The sequence below is a fragment of the Lipophrys pholis genome (genome assembly GCF_963383615.2).
Source record: "Lipophrys pholis genome assembly, chromosome: 12".
Lineage (NCBI taxonomy): Eukaryota > Metazoa > Chordata > Actinopteri > Blenniiformes > Blenniidae > Lipophrys > Lipophrys pholis.
The window spans coordinates 15,508,092-15,521,097 of NC_137641.1; the positions used below are offsets into that span (position 1 = coordinate 15,508,092).

At 41.5% G+C, this 13,006-nt stretch overlaps 1 protein-coding gene across 8 annotated transcripts; it reads left to right on the top strand.

Moving 5' to 3' along the window:
* Positions 1–4,915: 4,915 nt before the first annotated feature.
* Positions 4,916–10,221, top strand: paqr3b (progestin and adipoQ receptor family member IIIb). Of its 8 annotated transcripts, none has more exons than XM_080476612.1 (9): positions 4,926–5,096; positions 5,207–5,288; positions 5,358–5,531; positions 5,633–5,854; positions 6,613–6,775; positions 7,628–7,783; positions 7,879–8,076; positions 8,427–8,517; positions 8,923–10,221. In XM_080476612.1, the coding sequence occupies exons 4-9, from the start codon at positions 5,658–5,660 to the stop codon at positions 9,063–9,065; spliced, it is 948 nt and encodes a 315-aa protein (XP_080332738.1). In that variant the 5' UTR covers positions 4,926–5,096; positions 5,207–5,288; positions 5,358–5,531; positions 5,633–5,657; the 3' UTR covers positions 9,066–10,221. The 8 variants fall into 8 exon arrangements, with proteins under 8 accessions (XP_080332737.1, XP_080332738.1, XP_080332740.1 ...); XM_080476615.1 differs by having other exon boundaries at positions 4,936–5,096; positions 5,489–5,531; XM_080476613.1 differs by having other exon boundaries at positions 4,936–5,083.
* The last annotated feature ends 2,785 nt before the right edge of the window (positions 10,222–13,006 follow it).

Genomic DNA, 13,006 nt, shown 5'->3' on the forward strand with positions numbered 1-13,006 from the left:
CTGGGGTTTGTTATAATGCTAGTCTGAAAGGAAACCAATCAGATTTTTGTTGTTTGCAAGTGAGCACATGCTGCAGTAATAAACACACTACATGTTGTAAACATTCCTATACACACAACATGGAGAGTGCAAACGTCATAGAAACATACCTTCCGGTAGGGCCTGAAGTTACACTGTCAATCTTTAAAACATGTGTGCAACGTCTTCTGGAATCATGACACAGCAAAAGCTTTGGTCTCTCTGTGTTGCTGTCCAAACATGTGACGTTTTCAAGTCTGTGTGATGAGAACTTCTGTCTCGGTTAAACCACGATGTTGAACAACGTGCATAATAGTTTACCAGCACTCTGTTGAAAACTGGAAGGAAATAGTTTTTGTGTTGCACCAAGGATACAATGTGGATATAAAACCATTGTCGGTCAGGCAGTCCTCTCCCATACCAACCTGTCTGACGGTACGTCGGCCTCAATGTGAGCTGCAGCCCACATGATTTGACAGAATAGTGATGCAGCAGGTAGATGGCAGCATGAATAGTGTCCGCATATGTTTTTTTTTCCTGGCTTTGCACTGAAATGACAACTATTTGTGTTTTTACATCTCCTTCAGTTGTTCCGAACTCTGTCGGTGACTTGCGGCGTGTTCCTGTGGCGGTGGTGTTGGTCTGCCTCCCTCTGCTGCGTTGCGACTCGACCGTGGGCGTCTGCTTGACTGACAAACCTTAAACTGTGGTTCGGGATCTGTTTGTGACGAGCCGGAGCCACACACAGAGCGAGCCAGTGAGAGTGGGATGAAGAAAAGCTGGGGGGGGGGGGGGGGGGTCAGCTGGACCAAGGCAGTGGAGCGAGGACGTGCCAGACGACAAGCTTGCGTTCCTGAGGAGAGGTCAAGGTAGAAAAAGAAGTTTGGATTCAACTGTCTTTGGCTGAAGGAGAAAAACAATTTAGAGTCGCCGGATAACCCATCAAACATGTCTTCAGATTGTGAGAGAATAAAACTGAAGACTGAAGAAAATCTGCATATGGTGAGAACATACCAACTCCACACAGAAGTGAGCTTGAGTTGTTCTGCTCTCATGTATACCTGCCCACCTGCCTATCATTATCACCTGTAAATATCCTAACAATCAACATTAACAGTTTCAACACTTGGAGAGAGGTAAGGCAAAGAGTGTTTATGTCGGGACCGGTCTGTCGTCTATACCAGGAGTCTGCAACCTCGATCACTCAAAGAGCCGTTATTGCAATTTTCCATCAAATTCAAATTGTCTGGAGCCACAAAATATGCAAAATTATCTGAAATGAAGAAAAACAACTAAACGTTGTATTCATGACATTTAAGTGTTACAATTCAAATATACTTTACTTTCCTTTCTGTTGATTCTGTCGCTAATTTTAGCATTTTTCTTTTTTCCCCCATAGTTTTTTGCAGCTTTACCCATTTTATGCATCGTGACTATTTTAGCCCTGCAGAGCCTTGTTCTATACCATCTTCACCCAGGTCAGGATTGTGGGAAACTGGAGTCAATCCCAGATAAATGGGGACAACTTACACAAAAATCCCAAAACAAAGAGAAAAATAAAGGCAACATAAGGTTGAACTGAAACTAAAGAATTGCTTTGAGTTGAATTAAAGTCCTCCGGGCTAATTTCGCTGGTTGTTTGTGGCATTTCAAAGATCCAGCTCTCATAACAGCTGACTGACCAACCAAGATTATGAAAATAGAAAAATGACAGATGGATGATTTCAACAGCTGAAAGTAACTCCAGAAAACATTTGAGACATAAACTTTTCTTATTCTATCTTTTCCTTTAAGAGGTTTCATTGGTTGCTGTAGTTAATGATTAAAGATGAATCCGTTCAGCGGTGGATTATTGTGACACGGGTCCGACGGGCTCATGAACTTTACGCATCGTGTTTCCGTCAGATAGAAAAAGTGTCGCTCAAACAGCGAACGTAAACACAATGCTTGGTAATGTCAACGGCAGGAATGACACTTTCTCTATTTGACTTTTATTCGACCTCAGTTATTTCGTCCTGGAGTCATTCCAGCTCCTTGTCATGTTTGTTGCAGTAAAGCCGTCCCCGTCACGCAGCCGCACAGCCGCACAGCATGCCGTGTGTGACCTCGTGTGTTTACTCCTTCAGCGCTCCCCTGCTGGAATCATACTGCAGGGATGCGTTCGGAAAGAACACTCATTTGTTTCAGTTTTAGCTTTTAGGAATGATGAAATCATGGCCGTCAACATGTTAGATAATAACATAGCAGAGCCATTGTGTCAGCAAGTGTAACCTCTTCTTCCTTCGGCCCCTTTTCCCCCCCTCATGCTTGGCTGTTGTGGATTATGTGATCCGGGTTTTGTTTGTGGGAGTGGCTGAACTGAAAGACAAGAACAATTACCGGTAATCCGTCCAGTCATTTCTTTCTTTCTTTCTTTCAGGCAGACCACCGTACAGCATGCAGTTAGAAAGCACACAGTGTCATGTCAGACGTCTAAATCAGACGTTTAAGTGAGGCAGCTTGGTCGTGCAGTGGTGAGCGCGGTTGCCTCACAACAGGAAAACCACAGTTTGATTCTTGTGCAGAACTTCCATGTTTTGTTTTTCCCCCCCCGATACTCTAATGTCCCGATAATTTGGAGGATGATCGTGCACGGCCGTTGAATTGCTGACCCCAAATTGCCTGTAGTTTTAAATTTGTGTCTCATTATGTCTGTTTGTCTCTTTGTGCATGTTGTAAGGTCCATCCTGTGTTTCATTACGTCAGCCAGTCTCCGGCTTACTCAGACTTACATCGAGCTGGAAGAAATTATGTATTTTTGCATGATTACACAACAAATCGCTTTTGCGTGCACATTTAAAAAAATTATTCAGTAATTGTCGGCAAAATGTTGCCAAACTCTTTGAAGCGGTGGATAAAACAAGTCAACATTTTAAATGGTCTTTATTTCATTTACTTAAATCTATATTCACGTAAAGATAAGTGGCATATGTATCCTCAGGCCTCAGGATGGAAAAAAGAATCGACAGCAAAATATTCATTCACACTGATTGACAACAGATCAGCTTCAGTAATGGCATTTCACCAACATTTCCCTCCCTGTTATATTGTACTTCACTAACCAAAATGAAGTTTCCGACCTTAAGGCGTCCTGAAGTAAGAAGCAGCCTATCAGATGGATGGATTATATATGTCACAAGACAAAAGTACATCACTTGGCTCAAGTGACGGATGATAAGCAGAAATGAAGGCTTCCTGGCTTGAACCAGAGACAAAGCACAGACTGTGTTTCTTCAGAGAATGCAGTGACGTGTGAACAGCTGTGTGACCGCAGCCTCCACCAAAGCTAAAACTAACGGGAATGTGCGGGGCGTGGTCCAAATGAAAACCTTATGAGATGTCAGGAGACACACAAGCTGATTTCTAATTAAACTGAAAGTGAGGGTGTGATGCCACAAAAACGTGGCCACCAATTATAAAATATACCTAAGGTACACTGTGCAGTTAAACTGGAAGCCAAAAAAGATAAGATAACTTGTGTGTGGAGTTAAAATGAACTATTTTATGAAAGCAGGTTTATTTATCAGCTAGAGGAATTGTTTTGTGACTTCATTAATGAGACAGATGTTTTTATGTAAAATAAAAGTTTTTTGCTATTCAAGACAATTTTTTTTTCAATAGCCCTTTTAATAATTATTCACATTTTAGCTTTTGGCAATCACTACAGGTTGATGAAAGCCTTCCCATCCAGATTACCATTCAGTTTTCATCCTTGGGCAGTGAGATCATTAAATAACTAGAAACTTGAACATTACCTGCAATCCTGTTTCATGTTACCTTATAATTTGTCTTATGGGTACAATTTGCCTACTTTTTACACTTTATATTGCTGCACGGGGAGCAGCAGCTGTAATCGCATCACATCATCTCCACTGGCTCCTTGTTCAATAATGTACTCATTTTAAGATTCCCTCCCGAACCTTGCTCCTCTGTACCTCACTGACCTCCACCACATCTACTCACCCGGCAACACTCTCAAATCTGCCTCATCTTTCAGCCTCACTGTCCCTCTGGACCTGCATGACCACCATGGGGTCCAGAGCCTTCAGACACTCGCACTCGATCCCTGGACTCATTTAAAACTCATCTTAAAACATGTATTTCTAAACAAGCATATTCATGTGAATGATGTTGGTCTGATGCAAATCCCCCAATTATATTTATTATGTTTTATGTTATTACAATGTTTTTAACTGTACATTAACATGTTCATTGCACAGGGACCTTGAGTGTCCGAAAGTTGTTGATAAATAAAATGTATTATTATTATTATTCATTCATTCATTTTCTTCCGCTTATCCGTTTCTGGGTCGCGGGGGTGACAGTCTGAGCACTGTCACCCAGATCACAATGCACCATTTAAGAACCTTCCTGCAGGTGGTGAGCCCACGGGAAGGTGGCGCCCGGCGTGGGACACAAACCCACTACCCTGAGATTGTGACTCTCATGCTCTACCAACTGAGCTAGCCGGGGGACATTATTATTATTGTTATTGTTATTGCTATTGCTATTGCTATTGCTATTGATATTGTTATTATTATTATTATTATTATTACAAATGTAATGTTTTATTTGATATATAATGGCAATAAAGCCATTCATTCATTCATTCAATATGGGTATTTATTCATTATACGGGCATATTTACTGAATGATAACTTTAGCTTCTTTAACTTTAACTTTAGTTTATTTGGCAAATATTTCATTTTTCTGAAGGATTTTCGTGGTGAAGGGAAACGGTCCGTGTAAACGTGGATATTCCATGTTTTTAATTATACAGTATTTATGTTTTATTCATGACTGTAATAAGCTGTGCAGTTCTCCCAGTGGCCAGCATGGGGCGGTCGGTGGCCTGCTCAGTGCTCATTGTTTACCACCAAATAAAACAGAGGAAGAGCTGACACTGCTGCACTGCTTTCTGTCACAGCTCATTTTAACACAAAAATGTGAGGTTTTAAAGGTCCTAGCAGCTCGTTGGCCGCGTGGACATGGCTGGACTGCCCGGGCAGAGAAAAGAACAGACGGGGTGGGTGTGAAAGGTGAGCTTCTTTACCCTGTTTCACATCAGTCCAGCTGGTTAAAGATATGTTAGCTGGACGGAAGCTAACACGAGCAGGTGTTTTAGATTAACTGGCTTCCTTGTTAACAGGTGACCGGCTTCTTGCGGCGTGTCTTGTTGCTGCTCGTAACAGCCGATGTTAAAAACCCGACAGAAATCCGTAGCTATCCTGGTGAGTCCGTTTACCGCATTTACAACGAAGTTTCGAAATGTCGTACCTTTTGTGAGTCTCTTTTGAAAGATTCTGTTACGAGCCGCAAAGACGGACGCTCAAGGAGGTCGGTCACCAGTTAACCAGTTAATCCGAAACACCGATCAGAGCATAACCAGAGGGAGATGCTTAATGGTTCAATTATTAAATATATATCAAAGAGAAGCGGGATCCCTCTGGGCCAAAGAGAAGAAATTAACAAGGGTAAAGTAGCTTCAGCTTCCTTTCATGTCTGTTTGAAGCGGAATATGTTGAACCTGTGATGAGTTGCTGCCTCTCGTGCTCATGTGTTTCCCTCTCCCCAGCCTGAACCTCTGTAAACGGATCAAGATGCTGCTGAAGATGCCCCAGAAGCTGCTGAAGACTGCACACTACATCGAGCTGGGGAGCTACCAGCACTGGCCGGTGCTCATCCCCCAGAGGATCCGGCTGTACACCTATGAACAAATCCCCCTCTTCCTCAAAGAAAACCCCTACATCACAGACGGCTACAGGGCTCACCTGCCCTCCATGCTCTGCCTGAAGAGGTGATGGCGCTTTCATTTCAATAACTGCAGTTTTTAATCAGGATTTCAAGTGCTTTATTTGCGACTTCCTTCATCAGCATCACCACACATAGTGATAGTTGTCAATCAGTTATGGACTTTCTACTGTTTTGCACATCATGATAGGGCAGCAGTGTCAACTATAAGGCCGGTGGACTAAAACCGTCCGGCGACAGAGTAGCAGACACAACAAAACTCTGATACCCGAGCTGAGATATTGATTATGCTGTCATGATTGTTATCAAACTCGCCTCTTATCCATGTTGTCAAGGTGAGTTTGTATAAACATGTATTATACAACAGATATAAGAGAAGTTTTTTTTTACGACATTTTACTTAATTTAAAAAAAAAATTTCTGGAGTTCTCAGTTTATTTAGTAATTAAAAAAAGCATTTTCTTAATAAATAAATAAATGATGAAATCAATCGAATACATCGTCTTCCTGTTCAAGCTTGATGCTTTTAATGCAAAACATCTGATAGGTCTGTGTAAATATTCTGCAACTGTTGTAACTGTTACACTTATCAAGTCTCTTTTATCACTTTACGTCGTTTGCATTGCCCTAACAGTTCAGTAAGTTCTAAAAATGTGTATTTTAAGAGTCGATGGTAGTGATGCCCTCTTGTGCCTCTCCAGTGGAAGCCTGCCCGACACTTTGAAAACTGCTTTTGCTAATATTCTAATAAGTGAACATGAGTACAAACAAGTTGATCAGGCATCGTTTCCCTGTGTGTTGCAGTATTTTCATTCTGTCCAATGAGACGGTGAACATCTGGAGCCACCTTCTGGGTTTCCTTCTCTTCTTCTCTCTGGGGGTCAACGACGTCTCCACGGTGCTCCCAGCCTCAGGAGCAAACAGAGAGGACTATTTTATCTACACCATTGGACTCTTCTGCTTCCAGGTGAGAGCAGCGTTACTGTGTGAGGTGTGCGACAGTTGGAGGTAATCGACAGCCTCTGGTTGTTCAAGTTTGGACAGGGTTTTATTCTCTTTCCCATTTATGACGCATGCTTCTGCTAATACACTATCAAAAGCAGGGTGTGGCTGTGTGTACACCAAAGATTTAAGGCAGTAGAAGGGATTATGTGTCGGTAAAGGTTTCAACTTAAATGGCCCTTAAAAGGCTGTGATTGAAAACTCTTGTGTCATTGTTAAAGGAAAAACAAAAACAGTCTCGTATATGATAGTAATTAGTAATAATACTAACGTGTTTTAGTTGCATCATGTTCTGAACATTGGCAGAATTATTAAAATATCAGCAATGTTTAACCAACTTCAGACCATTTTAAACATCCAACAAAAGATGTGATACTTTTCTCCATGGTAATTGTGATATTTTCTGTACGGTGTCACTAGTTTGGTGTATAGGCGTGGCGTGAATAACGACTTTCTTTATCTTTCCTGTCTGACTACATATTTATACCAAACTGGTTGGTGGAGGTTTTAGGCGTCCTGCCACAACGGCCTGCATAGGTGTGTACCTGCTGTTAAAGTTAGTGGAAGATGATGAATCGTTAGCTGTGTGTGTCGTCAAGTTCTTAGCGGTGATGATGACCATCATGTCCATTTAGTACATATACAGTATTAAGACGTCTGTGTGATTGAAAAAATGATGTTTGATGAGGTAAGTTCATGTTAGTGAAACTGAGAAACCGCTCCAACCAAGCCCCTCAAGTAGATGTAGATGGATTCAGTACTGATGTAGAGGAGACGTGGCTCTCTGTGTGACGGTGCCGCTTGTTTCCCCTCCCAGGTGTGCATGCTGTGTTCAGTGGGTTATCACCTGTTCTCCTGCCACTGCTCGGAGAAGACCTGCCGTCGCTGGCTGGCGCTGGACTACGCGGGCATATCCGTGGGCATCCTGGGCTGCTATGTGCCGGGAATCTTCTACGCTTTCTACTGTAACACCGTGAGTGGAGACGTGTCGGGTGTTAGGAGACACGGCTATGGATCTATTGCGTGGGATTATGTTTCAGTTGGGTCCGTGACTCTTCTCTTTTGCAGTTTTGGCGGCAGGTGTACCTGCTGACGGTGCTGTCGCTGATCCTGGCAGTCTTCTGCGCCCAGGTCCACCCTCGTTACCTCAGCAACGACTGGCGGCGGATACGAATGGCCATCTTCTGCTGCGTGACCGGGATCAGCGTGGTTCCCGCCTGTCACTGGGTCTGGCTCACCGGGGGATTCTCCACTGCTGTGGTGCAGGTCAGGAATCCTCTGTGGGATTATTAATAATTTATCTTTGTTTGTTTTTTTAGCTCAGTCACTGAAATATCTCCACATTAAATCCTCTGCATTTAAAGTTTTGCGGGTTTATTTTCTGCACCAGTAAATGCTCATAAAAGCAAGTCCAACACATTCACCTCGCTTAGATACTGAAAAAGTCCAATCAAATCCGGAAAGCCCTCCTTCAAGGGTTTTAACTGGAAAACACACATGGACTTAAATATTACTGACATTGTGTCATGGGGACTTTTTTTTTTTTATTTAATTTTTTTTAAAGCAGGTGTTTTCCTAATCTTCAATGTTTGTCTCTTTCTCTCCTGCATGTGCAGCTGTTTCTGCCTCGTGTGTTGGTAATGTACATCATCGCTGGGTCTGCCTTCCTGTTCTACGTCACCAAAATCCCCGAGCGTTATTTCCCAGGTAGGATTCTCTCGTCTTCCCTCTCTTATTGTGAAGAAAACAAACTGTCGGTCAAAATAACTGCCAACATGTCTACACCGCAGGAGGACAGGTGAGATTAAACTCTGGCCCCATTCATTTTTCTCAACTTGTTCTGGTTTAATAGAGAACATTTAATTAAGGTGAACGTCTTCATAATGTTCTCAAACCTCGGTTAGTATTCTGTCCCTTCCTGGCCCCAAAACTTCAATAAATTGCTCATCTCTTATGCGTTTTGGTTCCGATCTTAAAACGACGCGCTAAACTGCTGGTCTATGTGTTTCTTCTCTGATCCAGAGCACGGCCGAATGCTGCTCCCACGTCAGCTGTGCTTTTGGTCCCATCACATTGTCCACTGTCCTTGTTTTTTGTCCTTTTCCCCTCCAGGCCAGCTGAACTACCTGGGCGCCAGCCACCAGCTGTGGCACATTCTGGTGGTGGCCATGTTTTACTGGTGGCACCAGTCCGCCTTGCACATCATGCACTTCAGGCACAGCCAGCCGTGTCCGTCCCAGACCAGCAGCATCTAAGTGGCGCCATCGCGTCGTCGTTCGGAAAGACTTATTACCGACTAATAACCGCCACAATGTCACTGACAGCCGGCCGCTGTTACCTGGACTACTAACTACAAGATAGTTTCCACTACTAACTAGAGAGCGTAGTGGGAAAACAAACATCCTGAGGTGATTATTTATGCATGAAACAGGATTTTTTAAAACTTTTTCTTCTTTTTTTTCTTTTTTTTTTTAAAAACAAACTAGTTTGTGGTGTTTTTCAGTGAAATGCTCTCCTGCTGGTTTAAGCCAGTGTGAACAAATACAAGCAACCGCTTATGTCAACCTTTACTTTTTTTTTTTCCCCCCTCCAGGTTTAATACTCGTGTTAATCCTCCCGAATGGTAACAAGTGTCTTTCGTGGAAACTGGAAATTTCAGTATTTGAAGCTTTTAAACAAGTACTTCTCACTCAGTGAGAGATCGGTCGGTGATATGTGTGGTGGGAAGGAGAAGGAGGGATTTTAGAACAATATTACGTTTTTTAAAATGTATGGGTTTTTTTTTTTGTTTCGTTTACTCAAAAATATGGATCAAATATTTTTGTTTTTAAAGCACTTACGGAGAATGCTGACAGTAACATTTTCATCTGTCACTTCGTCTGCCGGTGCCAGATGGTATCATCGCTTTTGGGTTCTTTAAATGCAACATGCACAGGATTCTTTCCAGGCCGCACACTGAACAGTCTCTAAAGGAAAACATCCCAACTCATGTTGACTCGTTAGTGGAAACCCGTCATTTCCAACACTGCAATAGAGGATATGGTCTCCTTCACCTCTTCGGGCATTATTGTGGTTGTGACCATATTTGATCAAGGAGAACAGAGGTGAAGACGTTTTTACTCTGCAGCTACAAACAAGCCCCTGTGCAATCTGTTTTAGAGACTTTGAGCCCAGTTCTGAAAGTATAAAACGCTAAATCGAAAGCGTTTTGCACTAGTTTCTTTAGTATAATTCCCTGCTGCGTCAAGTCATGGACATAAATCTACCATCTCGTCCAGGTGGGGGTCAAACATAAGGCCCGTGGGCCACAACCGGCCCAGAAGAGGCTCCAATCCGGCCGAGAAACCACCAAGCAAATTGTTAGAATTTCAAAGGAGACGTTGATATGAAAAAAAAAAAAAAAAAGCAAAATTCCTAAGAGTCATGAAGACAACACTGCATAATGCAACAGCTATAGGAGTTTTTTGGCTCTTTCACTGTGATTTTCAGCCGAATGTTGCATTGAAATTGGCTTTACATTGAGATTGTACTCATTCGGTAGTAGTTGTTTGTTTTTTTTGTGCAAAAATATAGACATTTTCATCACGTATACTGTGGATACATACATCATGTATTCATCACAACAAAGAAAAGTTTAAATCTAAAGGTTATTTTGGGACTCGAGATGAAATGAGGCTGTTTGTGGCTCCCTAATTAAAATCATCTCATCTGTTCTTTCCTCAGCCAAATAACTGACCTTGACATTCAAGAATGAAGGTCGAGGTAGTTCGTAGCTAAACAAAACACCCGCCAAGAATTTAAAAGACTCACTACTGCCACCTAATGCACAGAAGTGGCATTACATAAAATGTACATACTGCACCTTCAAAGATGATCGGAGTGCAACGTGCAGCACACGGTTGATCGGCTGTTTTTAAAAAAAAAAAAAAAAAAAAAGTGTCATAAGCATGTTTTGTGTGTAAAGTCTAATCAGACCCTTTATGAGCCAGGCGTGTTACACCTTCCGAGCTTTGCTGTAATGAAGACGATAAAAGTCCTGGAGTTCCATCATCGATACGCAGAGACCCCTTCAGCCCTCCGCTCGGCTTCGTTTCAGGTGTAAGATAAACTGTACCCCAAGTCTTTTTCTGTGAATGACTGCATGCTTCCCTCCCAGGCCGGGAGTCAGGATTTCAGGTTGGCAGTTCGGCGAGCCGCTTCATCGTGAAGCCTGACGTAAAGATTGTGTGAAAAATGTATTATTATTCTCTACTTGATTGAGTTGCCAGTGTGAAGTGTTTCAGCTGCTTTTGTCATCAAACACACTTTAGTTCACTTGGATTCAGGAACGTTCGTAGTTACTTGACACTTTTTTGTTGCGTTTGTCCTCGAACAGACCGAATTCAGATGTTTGTCCCTCATCAGTCTACAGAGTGCATTACTTTATTTATATTCATACATGGCTACAATAAACATGAATGGAGACTCATTTCACTTAAGTGAGCTGCTCTTTAATACCTACCAGGAGTTACTGAGGTCAGTGAGGAGCGACATCTTCAGGTTACAAGAGCTCTGGGTTGTAAAGTGTTCAATCAGTCTACAAAGTAAAATCCAGAAGTTGAATGTTTTTTTTTTGTTTTGTTTTTTTTAATGAAATAAATGGGAGCAACATGTTTTGAGTTGGTTCTGTCGTCACTGCCAAACTCCGTACCAACCTGCTTTTGCTTTGCTGTAATTGAGTTGTAATCACAGACGGGCGAGGAAAGAAGCGAGTAGATGAGTCATGAGCAGGACAGAAAGTGGAAAAACATCAACATGTCAACTCTGAGAATGCACTTCGTCATTTCAGTCGTAAATGTATTTAATTTGCCTTATTATCTTTGAGTATCTGTACTGTATCACACTTACTGTTACAATGTAGAAGAAGTGAAACTGCTGCACTGCAGGGCCAGTATGCTTTCTCCTGGGTTTTTTGTTTGTGTTTTTTTTAATGAAATCTTCACGTCGTGGCTGCTGCTGACTGCAGCTCTGGAAAACACACCCTGAAGGTTGTGGGATAAAGTGACTTTATTTTTAATTATTTTGCCATGGACTGCTTGATATTGGTTTGATCTTTGTGTGTTTGTGTTGTTTCCTGAATATGGCTTTTGTATGATTCAACCTGGGCACTGGCTAACCTGGGCACTGACTACTGTATATTTATTTCAGTGCCTCTGTGGGAAATCTATTTTTGAACAATTTGAATGAATAAAGAAAGCTGGGAAATACATGGTTTGAGGGTGTTTTTGCTTCTGAACGTTTCCATCACATGATGTGGACAGATGAAGTGTAATAGCAAGTTTTGTGACCAACCCCCAAAAAATGTCAGTAAAAAGAGAGACGAATAACTTTGTACATTTCTTATTCTTTTTTCTTGTTATGCCAAGATAATGTTGGTGGATGTTTAAAGCAAGAAAGCATATTTTATTGATCCCCATTGGAAATGTATTCAAAACCTACAGTCTCTGGGCCAGAACTGGTGCGCCAGAGTCCAATACAGCCCAGTTTAGAGAAATGGACATTAACTGCAATATGTTCATCAGACCACCAGGGGCGCACTTTAGTCTGTTATGTGTCGAGTCGGTTCGGGTGGTCAGGATTACCACAGATGTTGAAAATGTGTCGACATAAAAGATAATCTCTAGATTTTGACAAGTTACTCTGATCATTATCTGATAATTGCAGTTATTTTATTCACAGTTCAGGTTTTCCGTGTGTTTTATTGTAGCACTGGGATTTGTTTGCCAAATGTAAAGTGCATTACAAACTAAATGTATTATTATTATTGATATTATTGTTGTAAAAGGATAGTTCATTAAATGTGAACTTATTAATGATAAATTAACACTTTGTTAGACTAAAAGACCAAAATTCATATATATATGACACAAACACATGCTAGTGTATTTAGGTTGACAATATCGTGTATTTTTAGTGTTTGATATGGCAAACAGAGGATTTTTTGGAGCATAATAATCAGTTTGATTTATAAGTTTAATGGTTTTCTGAAGGAAAGCAAACAAAAAAATAGGTTCAATATTTGTTTACAATTGTTTCCCCATATTTCCACGCCATAACTCAGATATGGAAGAACGAGGGAGTTATTTAATAAGTTGAGTGAATTTTCTTCTAATACTGATCTGATTTTACACATTACGCCAATGTTTTTCGCTCATTG

Coding starts and splice junctions, on each gene's coding strand:
- paqr3b (XM_080476610.1), top strand. CDS start 5,046: ATGGCTGGACTGCCCGGGCAGAGAAAAGAACAGACGGG. Junction 5,855..6,612: donor TCCATGCTCTGCCTGAAGAG/GTGATGGCGCTT, acceptor TGTGTGTTGCAG/TATTTTCATTCTGTCCAATG. Junction 6,776..7,627: donor TTGGACTCTTCTGCTTCCAG/GTGAGAGCAGCG, acceptor TTCCCCTCCCAG/GTGTGCATGCTGTGTTCAGT.